The sequence below is a fragment of the Chaetodon trifascialis genome, chromosome 2 (genome assembly GCF_039877785.1).
Source record: "Chaetodon trifascialis isolate fChaTrf1 chromosome 2, fChaTrf1.hap1, whole genome shotgun sequence".
Lineage (NCBI taxonomy): Eukaryota > Metazoa > Chordata > Actinopteri > Chaetodontiformes > Chaetodontidae > Chaetodon > Chaetodon trifascialis.
Window position 1 is genome coordinate 4,437,038 of NC_092057.1, and position 25,449 is coordinate 4,462,486.

The 25,449-nt window shown below is 44.8% G+C and overlaps 4 protein-coding genes across 4 annotated transcripts; 1 reads left to right on the top strand and 3 right to left on the bottom strand.

Moving 5' to 3' along the window:
* Nucleotides 1-681: 681 nt before the first annotated feature.
* med28 (mediator complex subunit 28) lies at nucleotides 682-2,595 on the bottom strand. Its single transcript, XM_070984919.1, has 4 exons — nucleotides 2,431-2,595; nucleotides 1,649-1,715; nucleotides 1,440-1,552; nucleotides 682-1,268 (listed from the first exon to the last, which is right to left on the bottom strand). Exons 1-4 carry the CDS (start codon nucleotides 2,587-2,589, stop codon nucleotides 1,065-1,067), a joined length of 543 nt encoding a protein of 180 aa, XP_070841020.1. The 5' UTR covers nucleotides 2,590-2,595; the 3' UTR covers nucleotides 682-1,064.
* Nucleotides 2,596-3,062: 467 nt separating this feature from the next.
* On the bottom strand, nucleotides 3,063-8,212 carry lap3 (leucine aminopeptidase 3). Its single transcript, XM_070980079.1, has 13 exons — nucleotides 7,994-8,212; nucleotides 7,604-7,719; nucleotides 7,234-7,288; nucleotides 7,047-7,152; nucleotides 6,812-6,971; nucleotides 6,564-6,728; nucleotides 6,042-6,200; nucleotides 5,820-5,944; nucleotides 5,615-5,703; nucleotides 5,365-5,467; nucleotides 4,346-4,425; nucleotides 4,143-4,255; nucleotides 3,063-3,540 (listed from the first exon to the last, which is right to left on the bottom strand). Exons 1-13 carry the CDS (start codon nucleotides 8,090-8,092, stop codon nucleotides 3,354-3,356), a joined length of 1,557 nt encoding a protein of 518 aa, XP_070836180.1. The 5' UTR covers nucleotides 8,093-8,212; the 3' UTR covers nucleotides 3,063-3,353.
* Nucleotides 8,213-8,481: 269 nt separating this feature from the next.
* clrn2 (clarin 2) lies at nucleotides 8,482-11,485 on the bottom strand. Its single transcript, XM_070987203.1, has 4 exons — nucleotides 11,308-11,485; nucleotides 10,835-11,180; nucleotides 9,791-9,970; nucleotides 8,482-9,574 (listed from the first exon to the last, which is right to left on the bottom strand). Exons 2-4 carry the CDS (start codon nucleotides 11,085-11,087, stop codon nucleotides 9,306-9,308), a joined length of 702 nt encoding a protein of 233 aa, XP_070843304.1. The 5' UTR covers nucleotides 11,088-11,180; nucleotides 11,308-11,485; the 3' UTR covers nucleotides 8,482-9,305.
* Nucleotides 11,486-13,314: 1,829 nt separating this feature from the next.
* On the top strand, nucleotides 13,315-23,729 carry tapt1b (transmembrane anterior posterior transformation 1b). Its single transcript, XM_070984112.1, has 14 exons — nucleotides 13,315-13,520; nucleotides 15,097-15,227; nucleotides 15,319-15,437; nucleotides 16,178-16,340; nucleotides 16,444-16,579; nucleotides 16,941-17,038; nucleotides 17,125-17,194; nucleotides 17,400-17,480; nucleotides 17,564-17,673; nucleotides 18,752-18,811; nucleotides 19,034-19,102; nucleotides 19,198-19,274; nucleotides 19,380-19,552; nucleotides 20,594-23,729. Exons 1-14 carry the CDS (start codon nucleotides 13,343-13,345, stop codon nucleotides 20,845-20,847), a joined length of 1,719 nt encoding a protein of 572 aa, XP_070840213.1. The 5' UTR covers nucleotides 13,315-13,342; the 3' UTR covers nucleotides 20,848-23,729.
* The last annotated feature ends 1,720 nt before the right edge of the window (nucleotides 23,730-25,449 follow it).

The following is a 25,449-nucleotide window of genomic DNA, read 5'->3' on the forward strand; positions in this document are numbered from 1 at the left end:
ATAAATCCTCCCCGTTTCCTCACGCCAAGACCACAGACCCCTGGTATGCAAAGAGCTTTGTCCCCGGAGCCCATCTGTGAAGATCTGTGTCTGGCTGTGCCGTCAGCGGACAGGCGATAGCTGTGAAACTGGGGAGAACAAGTCTGTCATGGTGTGAAGGCGCTGAATACATCGGACAGCAGGCTGTCAGGAGGCTCAGTCATGGCTTATCTGAAGTCACTCCTCTGTCATGATTCCACAGAAAAGTGACGAGCAGTTAAAGCTGTCAGCTGCTTCGTTTTCTGACCCACAAATACAAAATATTTCATGTAAATTTGTGGATATTTTACATGATTATCCTAGTTAGAGCTTCTTCTAAGCGAAGCAATCCCAGCCGCTCACTCCCATGTCGGACATGCTTTGGGTACCCCGAATATTTAATATTGCAATTTTCACAAAGTTTGGGAACTTGCGAGAGACAGATTAAAACAAAGACTGGTGGGACTTGAAGCAGAAGAAGCCCAGCTCTTGAGTTATAGTCCAAAGTGTGGGTAATTCTTCAAGAACGCAGCTTGAGAGCATCTTTGTTGGATCCCTTTCACTCAGTAAAGCGTTTAATGTTTAAAGGCGTCGACCCTGTTCTCAGTTTGAACCATGTAAGCGCTGAATGACAAGAAAACATAATCAAGACTTCAGTCAAGATTCAAAATACTCACAAAATTTTATTTTTACAGTAAAAAAAAGTCAGGAACAGAAATATTTACATCAATCAAAACACTGAAAAAAGGTGAAATAAAACCATCTGTGTCATGATTTCCCCACAGCAGAGTGCTGGTCAGTTTCCTCGTGGTGTGACACCTGATGGTCGGCATCACACGACGTACTAGTTCCAGTATGGTCACGTTAGACCTCTGTCCAGATGTTGGCTCCCCCTGCCATCCACTTCAAATCACGTCTGCGCGACTGATAAATGCACGCAGGCATTTCCCGTTTCAGTGCAGCTAACTTGCAGAGTTCTGCATCATGTTCCGAGTGTGGGGTTATATCATCTAACAGAAGACTAATGTGAGCGTACCTTTGCTGTGTTAGTTTGGTTTCAAAGGGGCGGGGGGCAGACTCGCCGAGGCCTGCTCCAGAAAGGCCAGCGGTCCAGGAGGAGGAAGGTCTGAGGGTTTGCGGTGCTGAACGCTCACATCCTCGAGCACTTGTTGCCAGTGATGCAGTTTGGACAAGTGTTTCTGAACCAGCAGTTCTTTCCTCTGTAGCTCATTACGTAACTCTGACACATCCTGAGGTGAGAAAAAAACATGGGTGAGAAGAGAGGAGGCACATACAGAGAGAAATAAATAAAATGTAAACACTCACAGCGTGTCACAAAGTCAGGACTAACAAATAAGGTAATGCCAGTGAACCCTGGATGCTCACAGTAAGACAGAGTGTCAGTCAGTGTAATAACGTACCTCTTTCACCACCTGCTCTGGCTTCTGCACAGACAGCTGAAGCCTTTTCTGCAGGAAGAAGCACTCTGTCTGTCGAGCCACGTCCAGGAACTTCTGAATGCACTGGTCAACACCTGCAATCAACACACAAACAGATATACATCAGATTCCAGGCTGAGACAAACTAAAACTACCAAAGACCAAAAAAGAAAAAGAGAGGCTTCGCTCACCAGTTCGGATCTCCTCCTGGTCAGTTCCATTGACGTAGTCTTGGCTTACCAAGGATGCAAAACATGCCTGAAGAATAAATACAAAGAGAAAAACATCAGTAAACTGGAAACTAGCTAAAGAGATCAGCCACTTTGGGGGGGGGGGGGGGGGGGCAAAGTAAAAGCCTACAGAGGTGGGATCAAAAACTTCTAGAAATCCCAGCAGATAAAAATGCTGCATTCAAGAGCAGCTTTCAGTGTCATGGTGCCACTATTTGAAAATCAGGAGGACTGGCCTACAGGGGAGCAAACTATGCTACAGGCTATCAACTGTGGGCTGAAATCTGGACACTTACACATCCAGCATAAACAATAAAATGAATGATGGCTGCATCCCAAAGTTACAGCTCTGATCTTACGTATAGGTTTGGACTAGGTTAATGATGATCAGATGAAGCCCGTGTGTCTTGTTTTTGAGAGCTCCTTTAAGGAAAGCTGCGGGGATTTCAGTGTTGGATAAGGAGACTGGAGCAGAGCTGCAGCCTGTAGCGCGAAGCTAATGAGCTGGTCTGAAAGTAGCTTAGCATTAGCTAATTTATTTAAACGTCCACAGAGCAGAGGTATCTGTTGATGAATGGCTCAATAAAGATCGTGGTAAGCTTTCCATAGACTTATGGTGTGAGACTGGAGCATTTGAATAATCCCAAAGGAGGAAAAGTTAGCTGCTAGCAGGCTAGCTAGCTAAATTTGCTAACAACAGTTAGCACACACGGCTAACGGAAGCTAGCACATTAGCTTTCTACCTCGAATGAAGCCTCCAGTTCATCCACCAGCGTGTTGCTTCCCTGGGTTCTGGTGGCGGTACCGGGAAAGCCCGACTGGCCGGGTCCACCGGGACCCCCGACGGGATGCGCACCAGACGGCTGCTGACCGGAGAACATCCCACTCATGGACGACGCCATCTTGATCTGAGTGTTAGCCGTCCAGCGGCCCGCACATGCGCACAAAGAGGGAGGTGTATGTGGACAACCCTGCTCACACATTTCTATTGATTTCTCGTTGTTTTTCGTGGTTTGGCTCGTTTCAGTGGACAGTAATGTTGATGATACAGCACGAAATATTTTAAACAAATGGTTCTCAACCTGGAGAAAACAGGCAGATGAATGAGAGGTCCACAAAGAAGTTGTTTTCAGAGTTTTGGCATGAAAGAAGTGGACTGGCCAGTATGAGGACTTATCGGCCAACCTCACTGACGCTCTTGCGGGTGAATTCAAGTAAATCCCTGCAGCCAGGCTCCAAGATCTGTTGGTAAACCTCCTCAGAGGAATGGATGCACGTTGATGGTTTTGGACGGATCAAATAAGAGTAATGTTTGGACGCGAGTAAAGTAGTGTACGCCCATGTTATGCCAACAACACAGCCATAGATAATAAATGCGTCAGACATAATTAAAACTTAGTTTATTTATACAATATATAAATTACATGAAGTTTGTAGTTGCTTCAGGTTTAAGCTGAAACAACAGTGTGGGGAAATACTGAACCTGTGTGACACTGATCTGGACAAACTGATCAGAAACCTCTAACACTGATGCATTAGCTGTGTGTAAATATCACAGCCGTCAGGTTGTCTTTGTATTTTTGTGTTGAGAGATCACTTGAATCCCACCACAGAAGGAGCTCCCAGTCAGAGCGCATTGCGTCCGATGTGGAGCTGCGTCAGTGTCTCAGCCGCTGTGGGCCAGTCCAGCAGCGAACTCCACCAGCGTGCGCGTTGGTCGTCCGGACATGCCTTTCCTCAGGTAGGGAACCTCATCTTTGTTACTCATCACGCCGGCGATGTCCAGGTGGGCCCAATGAGGAGCCGTGACAAACTCTCTCAGGAACGCAGCTGCTGTGCACGCTCCGCCAGAGCTACAACGATAATCAACAGACGCAACAGTCAGACTCAGGTAAATAAGTCCTGGATGAAATCATCTTGCACTCTTATTGTGAAATAAAGGCAAAATGAGTTGAACCCATGACTGGCATTCATGAGGGTTGATCATGTGATTGCAGGTACATAAGGTAGGTATGATGGGAGCCCTCCCAGCATGCACTGGGGCAACAGATTAATGGACGTGAATCTCATTTTGTGTACACAAAAATTGAAAAATGTTGTTGTTGTGACTGGTGTTATTTTGTTCCTCATTGTGCTGCACTATGTTCACACGCCTTCATCTGTTACACTGGATCTACACAGTCACATATAATAATATTAGAAATTAAAAATACAATCATTCAACTGTGAACAGATCATAGTGATTTTACAATAACCTCATTTCAAATCATTGTTATGTCAATATTTATCAATGTCAGAAAGCAAGTCAGCCGCATCTGTCTTGGTCCTGCTCCAGCCAATCGCCAACGAGCTGTAAATGTGCCGGTTTGGGTTTAAGGACTTGTTGCTCTGACGGCAGCTCAGATTCATAAAGCAGCTCGGCCGTGCGTGACTCGTGGCGTGGCGAGATACGTACCGGCTGTACTTGCCGATGTTGTTGAGGTCCGCCAGCTGGCTGTCAGTCACCTGTCTGGTGTAGTGCTGGAACAGAGGCATCCGCCACACTCGGTCACCTGTCACAACACTTGCCTACACACACACACAAACACACGCACACACATCATTAGTCACCAGCGGGGCTGAGAGGCTGAGAGTGTGCTTATGGTGTGGCCTCGGTACCTTGTGCAGCTGCTCCCAGAGCCAGTCAGAGTTGGTAAACACTCCAGTCGCTGCTGAGCCAAGAGCAACATCCATCGCACCTTGGAGAGAGAAGAAGCCACATTTTAATATCTGCACATCTGCACGTCCTTCATTTAACGATGAAGCATCATCAGCCTGGCTGGCACAGCTGGTGTTCGGCTCAGTCGCTCCACAGAATCTCTCCTCTCTTCGCTCTGGTCTGTTTCACGTTCACAGACTCATTACCTACAAACTAAGAGCTGTGTGTGTGAGCTCATGTGGAGGAAGCTCACTGATTGGACGGTCATCCTGTTCATTAGCTCCACATGGACCCACGTGGGGAAATCAAATCCTACTGAGTGACGGCGAGTCAAGCAGCTCTTTCCTGCACAGTGTGTGTTCATTTATCTCCTCTGGTGTCACAAAGAGCTCATGAAGAAAAACCTGATCATGAGCACGAACGCTTGAGATATATAATGAGAGACAGGTTGGGACAGGACAAAAAAGAGACATCTTATACTGTCATTCAGAGGGTTTATAGATACTGTGGGGTGCTGGGCTTCTCTGCCAAATGAGTGTGATGTTTTTATCCTGTGCACACGTTTGCATTTTTAAGAACAAAGACAATTTTTCTGCCTCTGCTGCAGTTTATTCTATTTCAAATGACACAGATACACAGCACACCTCCTTTTGGGACTGTTTCATCTTTAGCTTTATAGTACAGATATTAGCATGAAATAAGGGGGGAGAGAAAGCAGCTGAAAGCAGGATTACATGCCGTGAGACTTGAACTGGGGATGTTGTGGTTACACGCCTCTGTTTAAACTCCTCTTTGCTTTCTGATGAGTCATGTCCTGACATGTCCTGACACATATTTCCACGGTTAGCTGACAGCATAATGATATAAATCACTTATGTAGAGCAGTTTTTTAACAGATTCTTCCTGGAGACCGAGCTTTACAGGAGGTCTCGGTCGAGGAAAAGTCAAAACCAGCCTCATAAGATGTGGAAACTCGCACCTGTTAGCGTAGCAACATTGACGATGGCTCTGGGGTTGAAGGTGTGTCCGTAACACAGCGCGTCAGCGAGAATCAGTCGTCCTTCTGCATCCGTGTTATCAACCTGCACACAACAACAAAACCTGTTCATCTGTACACACACACACACACACACACACACACACACACACACACACACACACACACACACACACACACTGCAAGTGCACAAACATCACAAAGCTCCACGTTCCATCACAGGTCCGCTCACCTGGATTGTTTTTCCATTTCTGGCTTTGACGACGTCACCTGGTTTAGTAGCTTTTCCGCTGGGCATGTTCTCACACAGAGGAGCCAGACCTGATGCAAAGAGAAACAGAGAGTGTGCACAGAGAGTCAAAGACAGTTTCATTTATAAGCTCTGATGGAACTACGAGTAGCAGCTCGTGGTTGAACGATCCACATTGTTAGCTCACCGATGATGTTGATGGGCAGCTTCAGCGCTGCTGCCGTGACGATAGACGCGCACACGGTGGCGGCGCCGCCCATGTCAGCTCTCATCGCGTCCATGGACGGAGACGGCTTCAGAGAAATACCACCGCTGCCGGGAGAGAGGGGACAGCAAATGGCCTGAACGTGAGCAGGATGCATGATGACTGCGATGGTCGTGAGCTGGAGTTGGTGTTATCACAGCTTACCTGTCGAAGGTGATGCCCTTCCCCACTAAGAGCAGCGGGGCCTGTCCGCTGTCGGCAGAACCGTTGTAATGTATCTCCAGGAAGACAGGGGGCTCCTCTGAGCCTTTAGAGACGCTGAGAAACGCCCCCATCTGCTGCTCCTCTATCCAAGCCTGAGATCTGCACCAACACACAAATCATAAGACAAAAGCTCTTTTCCTTCATCTGCAGAGAACAGAAAGGATCAATAATCAGAGCAGGCTTTGTTTCAAGCGATGGAATAATTATTCCATCTGAATTCGACCTCACGTCCTTCACGCTGCGGCCATCATGACTCATCTTTGTGGATATCTTATCTGAAGTTCATTCAGCTTGGGTCTGCAACCAAAGCAACACGTCCTCTGAACTGCACCAGCTGAATATTTATCCTCCCTACAGGCAGCAAGCGTCAAACATGCTCGAGATCCGGCAACTCCAGAAGACGCCGCCTAAATGAAAAAAGGTCACAGTCACGCGCTCAGTGATGACGAATGAAGCACGAACCTTTTATTTAGTGTGACTCGTTCAGCGTGCTGCGCCAGTTTCTCTTCGATGGTGTTGGCAAAAACAGTCGGAGTGACGTGATTGGCCGGAGCCTCCATGAGAAGCCGTGCCAGGTTTTGTCCTTCAGCGTACGTGATTCCTGTCTCCCACCCGGCCGCGTCAGCACTGAGAGGGAATACACACATTAACACATCAGCATGAAGCGTCTGGATTAACCGAAGATTAAAAATATGTAAAATTCAGTCGACCTTCCAAAGAGCTGCGTGGTCACTTTGGTCTTCTTCTTGGATTTGAGTTGGTCATACTGAAACAAACCCAGAGCGGCGCCTTCTGCTGCTGACTGGGCATCACCGCAGGCGTCCACCTCCACATGGCTCACCTCCAGGTCCTGAAGTAACCGGCAGCCAGCTGAACACAGACATCAGCCAGGTGCTAAGTCCAGAAAACCCCGCTCGTCTCCAGTATTAGAGGGACGCGTCTTACCTGACACCGCCTGCCTGATGCTCTCCTTGCTGGCGTCCCAGTTCTCGGTCCCACACACACCTGCGTCGTTCTTACCCAGCCCGACGACTGCGACACACGGGAAGTCCTGAGGAAGACACAGGGACGATCTAAAGACCGATGCTGTCAAGAGACATGCTTTTATTCATCTAATGCCGCGCCCTCTTACCTTGTGGATTCCATAAAATATTCTGCTTTTGCCTTTTTTCAGAGCTGGTCCAGAGCTGGAAGGTACAACACAAAACCAGTTTAATAAACCAGTTTATTAACAAACTATGCAACAAGTTAGACACACACAGAGGGATTAGTGTGATATCCATTAGGAATGCACAGTAACGTGTGTTTTCTCACAGCGACAGCAATATTAGGGATGAATCAGTCGGATGATGAGTCACATGTCTCGGCTGTAGTGGCCAATACCAAGTGCTTTAAACTTCTTTACTAAAACTGTAGGTGTTCATTCACGGCATATTGAGGCAGGGTTCACTGTAACACTGTTAGGCTGCATCAGTTTGTCCTAGAATTGCCCACAGACTCACATTTTCAGCACTTCAGAGAGTTTTCCAGACAGAGTTTGGTCAAAACCTGCAGCTGCTTCAGTCAGATGAAGGCTGCTCTCCTCTCCCTCCTTCTCAAACACTCCCAGCACCAGACCCTGCAGACACACATCAACACAGCGACGGTTAGCAAGAGGCAAGTGACACACACACACACACACACACACACACACACACACACACACACACACACACACACACACACACACACACACACACACACACACACTGATGCTGTTATGAACGAATGAGCAGTCTTAACAGACACATACAGAGGTGGACTGGTTAAAATGCAGAGTGAAATGAGGGTCTGTGTCTCCCTGATGTAACTACCTGCCAGCTAACGTTGACAGGCTAACGTCAGCTACTTACCTTTCTCTCGTTCAGGTGAGTCTGTGACGCAGAAAATGACCTGCGGTGGTTTGTCCGCAGCGCCGTCTGCGCAGCTCTCCTCAGAAGAAGCATTGTCATCTGTGCTGCATATATGAACCCCAAACAAACTAGAAACTCAGAGTTTTAGAGGTCGCATACATGTGAAAAAACAGATCGACCTGACGGCGTCGCGTTTTTCATACGTCACCAACGAGCGACAAAGATGTGTCTTTATCGCCGCCTGGTGGCAGCAGCGTAACACTGCAGGAGGCCTTCAATCAACAGAACTAAACACATGAACTCAAGTACAATTTGGAGGTACTCTACCAGAGTATTTCCATATTCTTTATACTTCACAAAATTTCAAATATTGTACTTTTACTTCACTGTATTTATCTAATAATTTTAGTTACTTTGGAGGTTCGGATTAATAATACAAACCGGACCATAAGTAACAAAGTTCAAGAAAACACACACAAAGTTTGTTTAATCGATGTGTTCTGGAAATATTTATTTAGAAACAATGACGAGAAAAGAGAGAAAAGCTTCTTCTCAAGTCCTATAGCCAACTGAAGCAGAGGAGATTATAACCAATATAATACATGACATAAGAGTCCTTTAATGATGGCCAAAGTGATTTAACATGATAATCCTTATTTTTACCTTCATGTCAGCTAATTGACCGAGTTAAAGTGAATGGGAATCAATGGATAATTACTTAGTCTCCTTCTATTTAAGGAAGATCACATAATAACATAATAACTATTCATGTATAGCTGCACGACTATGAAAAAATTACTTTCATAAAGGAACTTGAATTACGCTCTAAACCAAAGACTGAGGACTTTAAATACAGTGAACCATGAAGTGACTAAAAACAGATCCATTCATGACACTCTACACATATAATTAACAAAATGTATTTACATAATGCAGCTATAGACAGAATATATACAGCACAGGATGTCCAGAGAGCAAAGGTCAAGCTGCTCTTTTATTCTCATATGTCAGTTTTCTGAAATGAAAGGTGGTCGTGCTCTAACACAGGAAAACAGTGCACATTAAAACAGAGGGTGACAGGAACTGGGTTTGCCTTTTGAGCAAGCAAACCACTTTCCAGCCAACACTTGAGTCCTTGAAATTACTGACATAAACAAACATTTATTAACACTGGGAAATGATTTGGAAATGAGCCATAGAGTGAGGCTGCAATGAGCCTAAAGTCACACAAAGGAAAGGGCTCTGGCACACCGTTGGTTCCACTCTGCTGTCAGTCATTATGGTCTCAATGCTACCAGTCTTGGCTTGTCCTTCAGTAGAGCAGGTCCAGAGAAGAGATGGTGGGCTCTTCAGGTTTCTTGATCTCCGGTTTGGGCAGCTTGATCCGGCTCATGGCAACCATTCCACACACCGCAAGGTGAGTCGCGACGCTGCCAACACCCAGCCAGAAAGACCAGTCCAGGCTGTCATCCAGGACAACGAGCACGAAGAGGTTCTCGCGATAATTGGCCACCCGCTCGGTCAGACTGTGGTGCCTCACGGCTGCCAGGAAACACAGCACGGCCAGGGCGCCAAAAAGAGCTGGAGACAGAAGGGCAGAGGAGTCAGGGGAGGAAACGGGAGAGGTACAATAATGAGGCAAGAGAAAAAACACTGAATTATACTGAAGAGGAGTGAGAGAAAATACTGAGCAGTGACATTATAATGAGGAGAAACTGATAAAGAGACATAAAGGTGTGACAGCTGCATCAGCTACAGTGCAAATGGAAGAAACGAGGGTGGAAGTGCATCACACACCAGCAATGAAGTTCCACAGGTAGAGACCTTTGTGCCCTTTGATGCTCTGGTAGGGGACCTTGCGTGCGTTGTAAATGCAGAAGGACAGGCTGACGAAGGCGAAGCCCACGGCCATCAACAGAAAGAGGATCACCATCATGTGAAGGCCGCCGTTTAACGTCCGCACAAGCTTCGGGAAAACTGGACAAAGGGTCAAGATAAAGAGGGGCCTACTCTGTGAGTGTGCTTCAAATGTGAAGGCTGTGGATGCGTGGATGCACAGGTGAGCATGGTGTGTGGATGCAGCTTCTCTTTTTCTGCATATCAAAGCAGGAAGCTGGAGTCAGACAGCACCTGAGCAACAGCTGCAACAACACCTGCACTTGTGTGGTACACGATGAAAAATGATAATGTCCTCAGACTCAAGGACGGTAATGTTGGACGTTATAGGACAATGATTTGAGTTATTTTATTTAAGCTGTAACATGATAACATCCTTATAGAATAAGGTGCTGGTTGGACCTTAAGTTTGACTAATGTTAACTATGTTTGCAGTACATGTAGTAGTGGTAGTAGCAATGTGTCTATATGTGCTGCAGCAATCTTCATAAGCTATTTTAAATGCTGTTCAATGTTTATATCAAGCTAAATTATCAGTATTTAACACACAGGCAATAAAAAATACAATAATTACTATAAAGACAAAAGATGACATTATCCAAACAGCAGATGTGCATATGAGTTTGATAAATCCTTAATTTACAGTTTTCCCTTAAGTACCTTTAAGGTATATTTTTACATTTAATTACTCAAGGCTGTTACTTATTCTAAAAATGTTTTGTGCATCATTTTCCCCAAATTCAGCCTGATATATCTATATTACTTATGTTATATTATTTAAATCATAAATGTACATGTTTGCAGTATTACTTCACAATTTGGTGGTTCTCCTTCATTTTATCTGCATTTTTTTGTGTGTACAGAAGCTCATTCCATACTGGTTCCTTTATTAGTTGAATTTTGAACACTTTGCTCTGGTGTAAGAATGAGCTGAATTATTCTTACTGTATATTTTGGAGCGCCTCTTGCCGAGCCCGCACTTCTTGGTCTTTCCTCCCTGGAACAAACCGTAGTAAATGTCCCCGATGAACTGATGCAGCTCCGGGTGCGACGCGTTCACTATCTCCGCCCCGGTTTTGCACAGGATCCGCCCGGTGACCCACCGCTCCGTGGACAGGGCCACCACCAGCAGGACCACCGAGCCGACACAGAGCACCGAGGCCACCGAGAACGTTATCCGTTTCCACAGCGAAGGCATCTTACGAGCCCATGGTGCCCCGAGGAAGGTAACACGACGCCGGGCAGCGACCGCGAAGCGCGCTCGGCGATCACCATGAGTTTATTCTAGAGTCTGGGACAGAAAAGTGAATCATAATCAAAGAAAAAATAGTTTTTCCTCTTGGTGAAATGTTGCATGTGTTGGTGAGCGAGTCGCAGGAGGAGAAACCGAATCTATGGCGGTCAAAGGGATCTCTTACCGGGAGAAACTCTATCCCTGCGCCGTGCGCCTGGCTCCTGCGTCCTCCCTCTCACTCACTCTCCTCTTTATTCAGGGGATGAATTAACCTTTGCGAAGTGGCCTTTTCAGCTGGAAATTCATCACGATAGGTGACCTTAGAGGCGACTGAAGCCATGAAATCATGTCAGCACATAGTTAATGGTGTCAGGATGACAGCAATGATCCATCAGATCCTGAAGGTCAGGGGGGCAATTAACTGCAGGGGGACCAATGGGTTTAGACCACCACGGCTTTACGGTCCTACATCTCTCATCTGGTATCTTGCATGCATCACTTTTCACTGTACAGTGACCCTGTTTTAATCGACATATGGCCAAAAGAAGTGAAACTGAAACTTGAACAATTAAGTTTTTCACCCCATGTTTGGAAAAACTGCACAAAAGTAAAGCCCCTGTAAAATATACAATGTGACGCAGCGCCCTCCAGGGTGCTCTGCCAGTGCAGAAAACGTGATAAAGCGCCCCCTACAGAGTGCTCTTCCAATAGAGAAAAAGGGATAAAGTGGCCTCTAGCATCCTCTTCCAGTGGAGAAAATGTGATGCAGTGCCCTGTCTGATGTTCTTCCAGTGACGGAAACATGATAAAGTGCCCCCTCGGATGCTCCTCCAGTGGATAAAGTGGATAAAAAAAATGATAAATTGCTGTCTATGGTGCCCTTACAGTGGAGAAAAAGTGATGAAGTGCCTCCGAAGGTGTTCATCAGAGAAGAAAATGTGATAGTGTAGTGTTCAATGTTCTTCAGTGGAGAAAATGTGTTGAAATGTCCTCTGGGTGCTCTTCCTGTAGGGTGCCTACAGGGCGCCATTCTGGAAAATGGTTTGAAACTGTTTCACCATAAAAGCATCATGAGTGGTGCCCCCACGGCATGCAGCTGGTGCCCTTTTCATTTTTTAGTTTTTTGCCCCTCCCCCTCAGGCACCCTGAGTCACTCCTTTAATTAATTAATTGCACAGTGATTATTGGGGGGGGGGTTATAATAAAGGGGTTAACAGGGGACAGCTGTGCATTTTTGCTTCAGGATAATCCAGCTGTATACAAAAATGAACTGAGAGCCACCAATCAAACCTGTTCCTTCCACCGTCTGCACATCATGTACAGTGTGTACTGTACCTCAGTGCACACATAGCACATTGCAGACAGTATGACGCCTTTATTAGAACTTAACTACAACTCCTGCTGGTGGAACTCCACCCTTCCAGTTTTTCTGGGTCATTGCACACAATGCACACAATCTGGCACACTTTTACCCAAATAACTAAAGTTATTTACTTTGACGCAATGGCCATCTACAAGACAGGATGTCAAGAATAAAGAAAAATGGGGGAACTGCATTAAATCTTTGCATTTATATTGAGCTTCAGAGGTACGTATTACCACAGAGTGATTACCACACAGTGAAAGGAATAACAAGAGTTATATATATATATAAAAAAAAACGTATTGAGCAAGACTAATTGTGAATTTAAACTAAAGTTTTGGAAAGGTTGAAAGAAACATTCCAGCTGCACCGTACAACCAAGGAATAAAAACACTGTCGTTGATTGTAGTCTTCCCACAACATATGATTAAATTCATGACATTATGAGACAAATTCCGCATGCAAAATTTAAAATTTGTTTGAATAATCTCAAAATGTAATCTGGAACAAATCTGAAAGTTATACAGAAAGTGTTTGTAGTTTTATTTTATGTTATTTATTTATCTACTTCACTATACCATTATTTTTCACTATTTATTGCTAATGTAATTTTTTTCTTACTTTATTATTACTTTACCTGAGTAATTATTATATTACTTTTTGTCAGCAAAGATGTCTGAGGGGGGGAAAGCGATCAGTCATTAAGAATTTAATCGACCAATTAAACAAGGTGTCAATGTACTCACTCTTTGGCGACATCCGCTGGTCACTCTGTGAAACTACCGTGCGTAATGACGTCAGATCATGTGACGCAGGTGTCAGTCTCCCAGGCAGCAGATGAGACCGTTCGGCGAAGATGGCGGACTCGCTGTCGTCAGGTCTGGGAGAGGAGAAAGAGAAGGAGAAGGAGGACAGCGAGAGGGATAGGAAGGCTGCCACAACGGAGAAGAACAAGGAGAAAGACATACTAACGGAGACGCTGAGGATTAACAATAAAAATGGCGGCAGTAAGGGCAAGAAACGCAACCTGTCAGGTGAGAGCTAGCCTCGGTGTCACAGCCACAGACGCTGGTTTGACAGCGTTAGCTAGCTGCCGAAGTGTGTGTCTTAATTTACGGGCAGACCAGTTTTTGGTTAGATGGCTGCGTTACTGCTTTGTGTGTGAGGTTATTTGTGGCAGAAACGTTGCTTGAGCGCAGTTGGAATTTCAGGCAGTTTCAGCTCTGGGCGCTGCTCGAGTTTGCACTTGGTCTCAGGATGTAGCTCGTTAATTAGCCAGTGTCATCACAGCCACTGTTTGTTCAACTCCGAGCTGGATTAAATTAACGTTAGGTGCATAGTTTATGATATGTGCATCTTCATTTTATCTGGTGTTTGGAGTCCCGGCTGTCAACAGGACAGGACAGTCGCTTGTGAGCGTGCACGAGTCCAAACAGGCCAGTTTGTTTCTCAGTCAAAGCGAGACGCGCCGCTTCTTCGCACGGGCGCGTCCAGAGGTGCCGCGGTACATCATGTCCACGCGCTTTTGTGTACTTTCCGGTCTGTTTTGTCATGGTTTTGATCATAAGCTTATTACTTACAAGCACTGGGCACTCCAATTATTTCGTATTTCACTTCCATAAAGTTTGTGGGACTCGTGGCAGACTGATTAACGAAGGTGTTCTGCACAGTACCAGGACCCTGCGGCCGAAGCAGCTAAATGGCATTCAGCCATTATTCATTTTAATATTTACACCTGTTTTTTTTTTTTTGCTGTGCCTGTTGATGATGCAGGGTCTGATGTGTCCTGACTTTTTTTTTTTTACCCTCTGCAGCTAGATCAAGGCTTTCATTGGACCCTTTTTGCCTCGTGAACACCCACATCTGTGAAATGCTGTGGACCCATTACATAATACACACTTAAACATGTCCAATGTCCAATGAGTTACCTGCGATAACCCAGCAGGGAGAACTCAGAGCCACAAAAATCTTTATACAGCAGTTGTCACTGGCTGAGTAGTTCTCTCTAGACTATTAAATTGACTTTGATGAGTCGTATCGGTGCAGTAAACCTTCATGGAAAATATAACTGCTGTTAGATGATCGTGAGCTTTCAACCTTGTGGCAACAGTTTGAGGAAGAATGGAAGACTTTGCCTTTACCTCTACTCCATCCAGCGCCTTTGGGATGAACGCCAACCCCAAATGTGAGCCGGGCCTTATCACCGAACACGTTCATGACCTCGCAAACGCTCTTGGGACTGACTGGGAGCAAATCCCAGCAGCCAGGTCCCCAGATTCTTTAGAAAAGTCTGCAGAACAGTGAAGGCTGCCACAGCAGCAGATGAATGGTTTTGGAATGAGATGTTCAGTCACATATGGGTGTAATGCTCAGATGTCCACACGTTAGGCCTCACAGTAAGGCATTTCTTATCGTAAAGCATGGTTTATTATTAACTACAGGCTCCCGTGCAACTGTACAGGTACGCACTGTTAAACTGTGACTGAAGTCTTTACTGGAAAGTGATGATGACGAGCTCAAGGCGAAGCAGACTGACCCGGTTCATGTGAGATGAGGGACGGCTGTAAGCTCCGTGTTTAATGCTTCGCCTCTGTCGTTTTCTGCCTCCAGATCTGTCTCTGGTTAGGTTTATCACCACTGAGCTCACCAGAGGCTACTTCCTGGAGCACAATGAGGCCAAATACACAGAGCGCAGAGAGAGGGTCTACACCTGCCTCCGCATCCCCAAGGAGCTGGAGAAGGTAAACGTACATACAATCTAACACAGCGGGAAATGTTGAAGAAGTCACAAATGAACGAGTAAATACTCTTTGTCTCGTTGTCTCTCTTTAGCTGATGACATTCGGCTTCTTCCTCTGTCTGGATGCCTTTCTCTATGTGTTCACCCTGCTGCCCCTCAGGGTGATTCTGGCCCTTTTACGGCTCCTCACGTTGCCTTGCTGTGGCCTCAGGTAAAAAAAAAAAAACGCCCATCGCAAGTTTCTCAAGCCTAATTGCTCGTTTTGTCTGAACAACAGCACGAAAATATGTAGTTTACTACAACGTACGACAAGGAAGAGCAGCAAATCCTCACACACAAGCATCACGTTTGAAGTTTTGCTTTAAAAATTACTGAAATGATTAAGAGACTCTGGTTGGATGAAACAAGCAATTTGAAGATGGAACATTATGCTGTATTTATACGACACTTTTCCAGTCTGACGACCTCTCAGAGCACTTTTACAACACAGGTCTGCGTTCACCCTTTCACACCTGCTCATTACAAGCTTTAAACCATTCACACACACTCACAGCATCGGGGGCAATTTGGGGTTCAGTGTCTTGCACAAGGATACGTCGACATGTAGGGTGCTGAGGCCGGGGATCGAACCCCCAACCTTCTGCTCTACCCCCTGAGTCCACATTCTCATATTCTCTCACCAACAATTTATCAGTTTAATCGAAGAAAATAATTATTCATTTCTGCCTGGGAGATAACTGGCTAATATATATAGATTTGGTAAATGCCTTCATGTGACAACGTCCTTATTTGTAAACAGAAACAATCAATTCAACGCTGTCCTTCACCTCTAGAGGGCAGTAGAGCCCTGCCCGACTCAGACGGACTGAACAGATTACATTAACCTGTTCTGTCTCTTCTTGTGACTGTCTCATGTGAACACGTCTTGTGTGTTTTAATCCCTTTTCAAAGTGGCTCCCGCCTGCTCCAGCCAGCCCAGGTGTGTGATGTGCTGAAAGGCTTCATTATGGTGCTGTGTTACTCTATGATGAGCTACGTGGATTACTCCATGATGTACCACCTGATCAGGGGACAGTCTGTCATCAAACTGTACATCATCTACAACATGTTAGAGGTACATCCTGATGATCCCTGCCACTGTTTCTGACTCTGGCCCTCATGTACAGTGAGTCACCTGCTCCTTCGCTCTCCTCCTCCTCCTCCTGCTGTGCTAACAGGTGGCGGACCGCCTCTTCTCATCATTTGGCCAGGACATCCTGGACGCTCTGTACTGGACAGCCACTGAACCGAAGGAGAAGAAGAGAGCGCACATCGGCGTGATCCCTCACTTCCTCATGGCCGTGCTTTACGTCTGTATCCTCCCCGACATCCTCACGTGGTGGATGTTGTCTGTTTATGTCTCCGTTTCTGCACACTTCTGTTCAAAACATGACGAAATCAGAGGTCAGAAAACTGGCACAAAAACACACATATGGAGCTGAAGATGGTATTTGAAGATGTAACTTTCCAGAGGCATTTTCCACTATTGTTGGACATTTTATAGCCAAAAATGAGAAATCAATTCATGGAAAATAGTCTGCAGATTAACCCTGAAATCATCATTGTTTGCAGCCTGACATGGCTTCACCTCAGACCGGCACAATGTGCTTATTAGTCAACACGATGCTCTGTAGCCGCTAGTGTATTTTTTTTTCCTCAGCATGTTTGTGTCTAGTTCTCCACGCCATCCTCATCATGGTTCAGGCCACCACTCTGAACGTCGCCTTCAACTCCCACAACAAGTCCCTGCTCACCATCATGATGTCAAACAACGTGAGTGTAACGCACACGGACGCACGCAGCTCAGTTGAAGCTGCATGCGGCAGGAGTTCAGCCCTGGTGTTTTTTTGTTGTTGCAGTTCGTGGAGATCAAAGGCAGTGTGTTCAAAAAGTTCGAAAAGAACAACCTCTTCCAGATGTCCAACAGCGGTAAGTGGTGAATGATACCGAAAACAGCCAAACGTGAGCCGCAGCATCGGCAGTCTGGGGACATTTTGTAACTCGGCCTTTGAACTTGGTGCTTTAGTAGAAGGTAAATTTATGGAATCGAGCTCAGCTGCAGCGAGTGCAAAGTAGGTTAATCCAGGATTGATTTTTTTTTTTTGGTGTGTGTGTGTGTTTGTGTGTCCCACAGATATTAAAGAGAGGTTCACCAACTACATCCTCCTGCTCATCGTCTGTCTCAGAAACATGGAGCAGTTCTCGTGGAACCCCGGTAGCTAACGCCCTGAGCCGTCGCTGACGTTCCCAACCCGTGCTGAGCGTCGACTCTGATCAGGTTTTGCTTTTTGCTTTCAGACCACTTGTGGGTGCTGTTTCCTGACGTCGTCATGGTGATTGCCTCAGAGGTTGCCGTGGACGTTGTCAAGCACGCCTTCATCACCAAATTCAATGACATCAGTGCTGATGTGAGTCCTTCCTGCGTACAGAGCGCTCACAGTGACGAGTCATGTACTGTCATTTTGAACATAAGTTGGGAATCATAAAAACCATGTTGACGGGACGTGGTAAACCTTAGCACTGTCAAAAAAATCTTCGTATGGATGGATTTTGTCACTCCTGTTCTCATTCTTTGTCTTCTACTTTTACAATCGTGTTCTCAGCTTTAAAACTGCAGTAATACATAACACAATACTTGGACGAGCAGTGTCGCCTCAGATTCAGGGAGTTTGCTGTGAGCTACAGCTTTTTTAGCCCATAATATTTGTTTACACTCTGGCAAATTGGCACCATTGAAAGTCTGCTGAATTAGCTGTGAGTGGTTCCTCTTTGCAGCGTCATCATGGATGCACAGACAGCCATCACTGGATTACTGATGAAAACCTGAAATTGGGCCAGTTCTGGAGTTCTGAGGAGCATCTTATTCTCCATGATGTTTATTTTTTTATGCATGTTTAGTTGCAATGGAAATCTAAAAAAAGATCAGTTTTGGGCGCGTTTGCTTGACGCTGAACAAACTCCATCCACTGACGACAGACTGAGATACAGCTGAAAGCTCGGGAAAAAAAGTGGACCTTGAGTTGAGATTATCCTCTTTTTCAAAGCTGAATGAATCTTCAAGCACAACAGATTCTGTCCACGAGGTGTTCTTTCCCGCCGTGTCAGAGGAGGCTGTCAGTCCCTTTGTCAGCTTCCCACCTTCGTCCCTCTCGCGCTCTCCTCCTCTTTGATTTCCCTAACTTTGGTTATGTAACGGAAAGCAGCTCCTCAGGGGGAGATTAACCCCTTTATCTCCAAACTGTCAAACCCAATCACACCAACCTCACTCACACACAGTTCAGGCTCTTCAATGTGGTTGTCTTTCACTTCACATGAACACACAACAGCAAATACCAACACGAAAGCTAATGATGAGGCTCCAACAGGCACCTTTGGTTTTGGAAAGCAAACATTTATCACTTGTCATCAGTAAAACACATATCTGCTGCGTATTTGCTTGATATTTTGGTGCTTACACGTTAGCTGACTGATTGCATTACCTTCCAGGTATACGGGGAATACAGAGCCAGCCTCGCATTTGACCTGGTCAGCAGTCGACAGAAGAACGTGAGTGAAGAATGTGCATTTTGAAGACAAAACATACATCAGATAGACCAGAGTACACTGGATTTAGTCAGTGTTTTTTAAAAGTACGTCGTTAATGTGTCGTTTACATTGACATCCACTGTGGTTGAATATCATAATGCGATGATGACTGCGTGGGCTGTGGAAGAGGAGTAATGCTTGTTGTTGATGCATCGTGACGGAGTGTTTTAAACGTGTCTCCAGGCTTACACAGACTACAGTGACTCAGTGTCCAGACGAATGGGCTTCATCCCTCTTCCATTAGCTCTGCTGGTCAGTCGCCTTTTATGAGGATCTTCATTGATACATGTTCTAATGTTGGCTGTGTGAACACTGTACATGTGATTGTGTTCTTATGTTCCCCTCAGCTGATCAGAGTCGTGACCAGCTCAGTGAAGATCCAGGGTTCGCTCTCCGTCATGTGCGTGCTGCTGTTTTACCTCGGGTAAATGTCAGCACACACTGACAGCGTCATCAGCGCCGCGTTTCTGAATGGTCGCGTGGAGTTTTTTAACACGTGTGTTCATCTTTTGTGTGTATTTGTGAGCAGGATGATCACTCTGAAGGTGCTCAACAGCATAGTTCTGCTGGGGACGTCTTGTATGTTCGTCAAAGAGGCCAACATGGAGGAAAAGCTGTTCGACCCGCCACCCTCCGCCGTCTCCAGCCGCGTGAACTCCAGAGCTCACCGCACCAAACACATTCACACCACACCACAGCAAGGTAGCTGTCGGTTTGTCTGTTTGTTTGTTTGTTTGTAGAGTGCTGCAGGAGCCAGTCCTAACATCCTGGTCCCCTCGTCTCCAAGTCGATGGGTTTCTTGAATAGGTTTTGGTTTGTTGTCTGAAATAAGGTCTGTGGCTTAAGTGATTTTTTTTTGTTCTACGACATAAAATATGTCAGCAAATACCCCACTCTTCATTTTGAAGCTTTTCCATGTCTTTAAAAAGTCTTAACAGGAGGCTGAACGAAACTCCAGAGGTTCGCAGGGACCTTAAATGTCATCATGCCAAACACTGAAACTCATCTACTCTAGTCCGCCTTAACAGTTTATACTCGTGCTCCTGGAAACTATTCTAACTCTTAAATTACTAAACAGAGCATTTATAAGCTCCGCCCTCCTGAGTTACTGTTGCTATGCCTTTAAAACTTTCAGGTACATATGGTATATATAGGTACATATAGGTAGTCAGCTAGCTGATTAAGCTAACTTTAGCCCCAAGTCTTTGTTAAAAAGACTGCCTCTGAATGACTTTTTGATGTTTTTTGACTCATTTTACACTGATGAACCTGTAAAGTGGTCTTAAACATGCACCTGATGGCTACATACACGATACTGTGCTGAAAGATTGAGGCTAAAGCTGCAGGTGTAAAAGTTGATGATCCAGGTAGAAGATATGAAAATAATGAAACAGCGTTGTTCTTGTACAGTGTTTTAGTGTAGACCTAGTTAGTCCTGAGAAAAAACAGGTATTTTGTTCTAATATAATCCTGTTTACTACTCCTGAGTGGGTCTTTCCTTAACCCCACAAACTAATTGAATTAAGATGTGCCCCTTGGCCTGGGAAGTAATGCTCTGTTACTACCCTCCCAACTATTTAAAGGCTTTGGGCCTGTAATGAGACCTTTGACAAAGCTTGTCAAAGCTACAGTTGCTAAGCTATGATCGGATATTTGCTCTTTTGTGCAGGGTTCAGTGTAGTTGTACTATGTATGCATGTTATTCTGCTCTTATAATAAACTCAGCTGTTGTCTCTCTAATAGAACCCACAACAGACAAAGGAGGAATATCACTGGCATCAGACAATCCTCAGGCTGCAAACATGGCAGAGCGCGCCACCCCCACGCTCCCGAAGAGCGACTCAGACACATTCCTGACCACGCCGGACGAGGAGGACGAGGACAAAATCATCAACATCAACACGGGACTGGAAGGGGACGGACTCGAACACAGAACGCCCAAGAAAGACTTGCTGGAAATAGACCGCTTCACCATCTGTGGCAACCGAATAGACTGAATGCCATATTAAACCACCAGTCGGCGTCCCGGCAGAACAGCGAGGTTCAGGGATCAGACACGGGTCATGGAGCACGCTCAGACCAGACATATTCTGTGCGCCTGACCCCTGGAGTATTTATTTATTTATTACTGACAAAACCAGCCAAGGCATAAAGCTGTTACTACAAGCATCAGAGGGTTCCTCCGATGCTCCCATCTGGTCCAGTCGGTGCCCCGCGAACCAGGTAGACTCTTGAGGATGGGTCTTGGTTGTCGTAGCAACCTGCAGACATGCTTGCCGATCACTACGATGGGGGAAGAAGCTGAAATGCGCAGCTGGAGCAGAGCACGAAGAGAAATCTACGCACGTGAAATTGTACAATGCTGGGCTGCCGAGCGAGCGCAGGTGCATCACTGGCGGACTGTGCGAGTGTGTGTTCAAAAGCACAATCAAATGTACAGCGCAGAGTCGTTTTTAGAAAGACCAGACCTTGTCGATTTTTTTGTACATTTTTTTAATTTCAAAAGCTGAAAAATTCTAATGTTTGAGATGAAGTTTTTACGAAGAAGCTCGGATCTTTTTACTAAAATCGGCCGTGTTCAACCGCAGGACTAAAACTCACAATCACATTAATGCATTGTTGAAATCTCTAAGACCCCATTCACGTCTGGTATTAAAATGGATCTGATAACACACGATCTGATCTGGCCTTTGCGTTTACACCTGGTGTTTTTAATGCGTTCTCATTATCCTCAGCAAAACCTGCATGTGAGTAATCTGAGGTGGTGGCAAAAAAGCCCCAGACTCCCTTTAAAAAAGCAGAGTTTTGCGTTTGTTGAGTCAGAGGAAACTTGATAAACCTTGTGAAACACCGTCAACAATTCAGAATTGTGTGTCTCCTCTTTTAAATTCGGCAAATGTTATACACTATTATTCCTTTTTTTAATAAAAAATACAGTCAGTATTGTCAGAGTAGGTGAATTATACGTCGTGTTAACAGCAAATCAGCTGCTCAGATGAGTAACACACACCTTCACACACAAGGTTACAGTGTCTCTTTCAGCCTCTCTGAAGTTGAACAATCTGCATTTTATGTGAGCTAAAAACAAATATCAGCATCAGTGTTATGTTGTGTACGGATGCCAGACGACCTCCAGATGTGGTCAGGCAGGTCCAATCAGAAGGCATGCACAGCTTATTCGTACCATGTGTCCAGATGCTGGTCGCGTTTTAATAGCAGGTGTAAATGGGGTCAAAGTCGCTCCACAGACTCACACACATTCAAAAATTTTAAATTTGGTTGCTCTGATGAGCCCAGATGTTCACAGCTGTCAGACATGGCGGCAGTGACGCTCAGTACAGTCGACGTCCTCGCGGCTCGGCCACAGCGCTAACTTTACCTTTTAGACAGAGATAAAAGTTTTAAGGTTTTAGTATCGTGCAGTTTGTGTTGATATTGTTCATTTGAAGCACTGAGTTAAGATGCTGCCTGTTTGTAAAGGCATAAGTATTTATTTTGACGTGGAGTCCAAGCCGGAGAGCTTTGGAAGATATTTCATTTTTCTTTCTTCAGTATGCTTCATGTGTACCTTCATCATTCGAGCATGTAGCCTCCAGATAATCATGTCTTGGTGTAACACTACTCTGTTCTAGGTCTCATTTAAGATTCATGGTGTGTGACACTGGCATCAACTTAGCCTGTTTTCTAAGTCTTTACCATTACTTTCGTGAATGTAGGTCAAATGTTCAAGGAAACCTGAAGGCTGAGACACAGCTGTGAGGGCGAATCTCTAAATGACGAGAATCAGTAAGGATCTTATCAGCACTGTGATCACATGAAAGCAGTGAGTCGGGCTATTTTCATTTCCCACAGAGGTTTGACCCCTAAAGGTTCCTGCCATAGATGGTGTGACTGTCTGCCGGCTTTGATTATTCCAAGAAGCTCCTTCCAAATGTGTGTGTCTCTAAATGCTGTGAAAGCTCTGTTTGACAAACATAGTGGATCATGTAACCGGTCTGAAGTGGCCTAAAGCTGGGTCCAACCTCGCCCCACGCTTCGCCTCTCATGCCAGTACCCCGCTTCATCACATTCGACCCAGAGCGTTCGACATTTACGTCTTTGAAAGATAAATTCCTGGTGATCAAACAAGATTTGAGTGGGGAAAGTTATGTTTGCTGCGCAATATTAAAGATTTTTAAGTGGTGTTCTGAGTCGCAGCTCTATTTTCTTAATCCAGGCCAAAAAAAAAGCATATTTCCTCGTGCAGTTTGTACTTTGAGAACAAAAAAAGTTTAGTTTTATTAGACATTACACAGATTCTATTATACAGTATTTGCCCGTATTGATGCTTAAGTTTTTATATAAGATAAGCTCATATTTTTCCTGTGTCATGCAAAACAAGGAGATCTTTTCTGGCTACCTGGGAAGGATTTAGAGTTGCAATTTGGAGACAGGTGACAGGTGTTCAGGATGGAAAACTCGTCCTGCACGGCGACCATCACTTGTGCTCACTTAATTAGCGATATTTGGAACCTCTCTTTTCACTTAACAGACCGTCAGGGTTTTTCAAAGGTTGTGAAAAGGTGTTTATCTTAGCTGCGATTCAGGTGGAAAGGTAATACATGAGAGGCACAAACGGGGGTTAAGTCCGGCCGTACTATAGGAGGACAGCCAGATGAATAACTGCAGTCTTGTGAAAGGAGGATTAAGAGTGAATGCATCATGACTGTGTGTGTGTGAGTGTGTGTGAGAGATAATTTGCAGTGCATGGATGGGTCTCACTACCAAAAGACAAACTGTATGAATCAGATATTTCATTGTTTTAATTTTCATGTACAACCCTCCTATGTAAGACGTCTCCTACATGGCAGAAGGAGAATAAACCAAGATTTTTGTTTTATAACTGGTTCTGGTGTCTAACATAGAGAGTGTGTGTGTGTGTGTGTGTGTGTGTGTGTGTGTGTGTGTGTGTGTGTGTGTGTGTGTGTGTGTGTGTGTGTGTGTGTGTGTGTGTGTGTGTGTGTGTGTGAGAGAGAGAGAGAGAGCACGGGAACAGTGGCGAGTGTTTCTCTGAAAGGAGTCACTGCAGGCTCTGTTCACAGGGCAAACACTGCGGTGCACTGTTCCCCTTGAATGGCCGTTTGGAGGGGGGGTCTGTCATCACACGCATTCACACACGGGGGGGGGGCAGCTTTTTTCAGGGTCCAACTCTGATAAATTATCTGCTTCTGGATACGTGACTTGTGTTTTCCCAATCGCGTCAGCATACTTCACGTTTACGTTTAACCCCCGCGGTGTCACGTTTGGTGTAAAGTGACTGCGAGCGATGGGAGAGCGGATGAAAGGAGCGCCGACATATCGAAGACTTCAAAGCTGCACAACTTATCTGGAACTGAACTTTGGGTTTTCCCGTTTTTGAACCCAATTCTTATGTGCTTGCCAAAATCTCACTGGCCTTGACCACCTATCTGATCAGCCTCAGAGCTGAAGGTCTGAGGTCAATGACCCTCCTCATGTTCATGCAGAGACCCACTGAGATTGTGTAGTTCAGCTCTCATAATCAGACACCATGACAGTATCACCTCCACTGCAGGCGAGTAGGAGTAAAAGTAAGTAAGGTTGAATGTTTACAACCTTCAAACAGCAATGAAAAATACTGTATTACAAGAAAAGTCCTGCCTTCAAAAGCTGGCTTCAAAAAGTCAGCAAAATCTGCTTAAAAGTTAAACGTAAAACTAGTCATGCAGCGAAGTTGCCCTGTAAGTGTTAGTATGTATTTTATTATTGCATTGTTACTGATGCATTTCCAGCTATTGTTGGTTATGTAAATCTATAATAAGGCCTGTGCCAAGTAGGTCCATTCAGTTATCCATCCATGCCCAAAGCATCAGTATGTAACATAAGTGACTCTGGGTATTGATGCAGGAAGTAGTCCGAGCCCTTACCTAAGTAAAAGTACCATTACTACTTACTAACAAGCCATTTTACTGTTATGGTAGGTTGAAGGGGACTTGGACTTTAGATCTGTCTGTTTTGTCCAGCTAATCCGAAAAAATAATTTCAATGATTGAAAGAATTAAAAAGAAAATCAGCAAATTCTCACATTTGAGCAGCTGGAACCATGAAGTGTTTGGCATTTTGCATGGAAAACGACTTTTCAGTCATATTCTCTGTCATTGTACTTATTGATTAATTGACCATTAATCATTTCAGCTGTACTTATCAGGTTAGGTTTCATTTAGAACAAACCATCATGTTTTATTAGCTGTTCATATGTTTCATATGCAAAACATATGGAGACTTTATAACTACAAAAGATGTGAAGATGTGTAACAGTAGAAAACATTATTATTATTATTATTATTATTATTATTATTATTATTATTATTATTATTATTATTATTATTATTATTATTATTTATTTTGGTCTTCTTTGTTCTTTTTTATGACTCTTATCGTATTTTAAGACGTAGAACTCGACTACAAATAATAATAATCAGGTAAAGAGTACATTACTTCGCTCTGAATTGTAGTGGAGTAGATTTATAAGTAAAAATACTCCGTACCTCAAATTTGTACTTAAGTACAGTAATTGAGTAAATGTACACAGAAAGAGAGAG

Bases quoted from the DNA above. Each gene is read 5' to 3' on its own strand.
- clrn2 (XM_070987203.1), bottom strand. From the start codon at position 11,087: ATGCCTTCGCTGTGGAAACGGATAACGTTCTCGGTGGCCTCGGTGCTC. The intron at 9,971-10,834 runs GTAAGAATAATT...CCCTTTGTCCAG, and splicing joins GAGGCGCTCCAAAATATACA to TTTTCCCGAAGCTTGTGCGG. The intron at 9,575-9,790 runs GTGTGTGATGCA...TTCTGTCTCCAG, and splicing joins CCTGTGGAACTTCATTGCTG to CTCTTTTTGGCGCCCTGGCC.
- lap3 (XM_070980079.1), bottom strand. From the start codon at position 8,092: ATGACAATGCTTCTTCTGAGGAGAGCTGCGCAGACGGCGCTGCGGACA. The intron at 7,153-7,233 runs GTAAGAGGGCGC...TGTCTTCCTCAG, and splicing joins TATTTTATGGAATCCACAAG to GACTTCCCGTGTGTCGCAGT. The intron at 6,201-6,563 runs GTTCGTGCTTCA...GTGTTGGTGCAG, and splicing joins CGAGTCACACTAAATAAAAG to ATCTCAGGCTTGGATAGAGG.
- tapt1b (XM_070984112.1), top strand. From the start codon at position 13,343: ATGGCGGACTCGCTGTCGTCAGGTCTGGGAGAGGAGAAAGAGAAGGAG. The intron at 17,039-17,124 runs GTGAGTGTAACG...TTGTTGTTGCAG, and splicing joins CCATCATGATGTCAAACAAC to TTCGTGGAGATCAAAGGCAG. The intron at 19,553-20,593 runs GTAGCTGTCGGT...TCTCTCTAATAG, and splicing joins TCACACCACACCACAGCAAG to AACCCACAACAGACAAAGGA.
- med28 (XM_070984919.1), bottom strand. From the start codon at position 2,589: ATGGCGTCGTCCATGAGTGGGATGTTCTCCGGTCAGCAGCCGTCTGGT. The intron at 1,716-2,430 runs GTAGAAAGCTAA...TTTATTCTTCAG, and splicing joins AACTGGAGGCTTCATTCGAG to GCATGTTTTGCATCCTTGGT. The intron at 1,553-1,648 runs GTGAGCGAAGCC...TGTTGATTGCAG, and splicing joins CCAGGAGGAGATCCGAACTG to GTGTTGACCAGTGCATTCAG.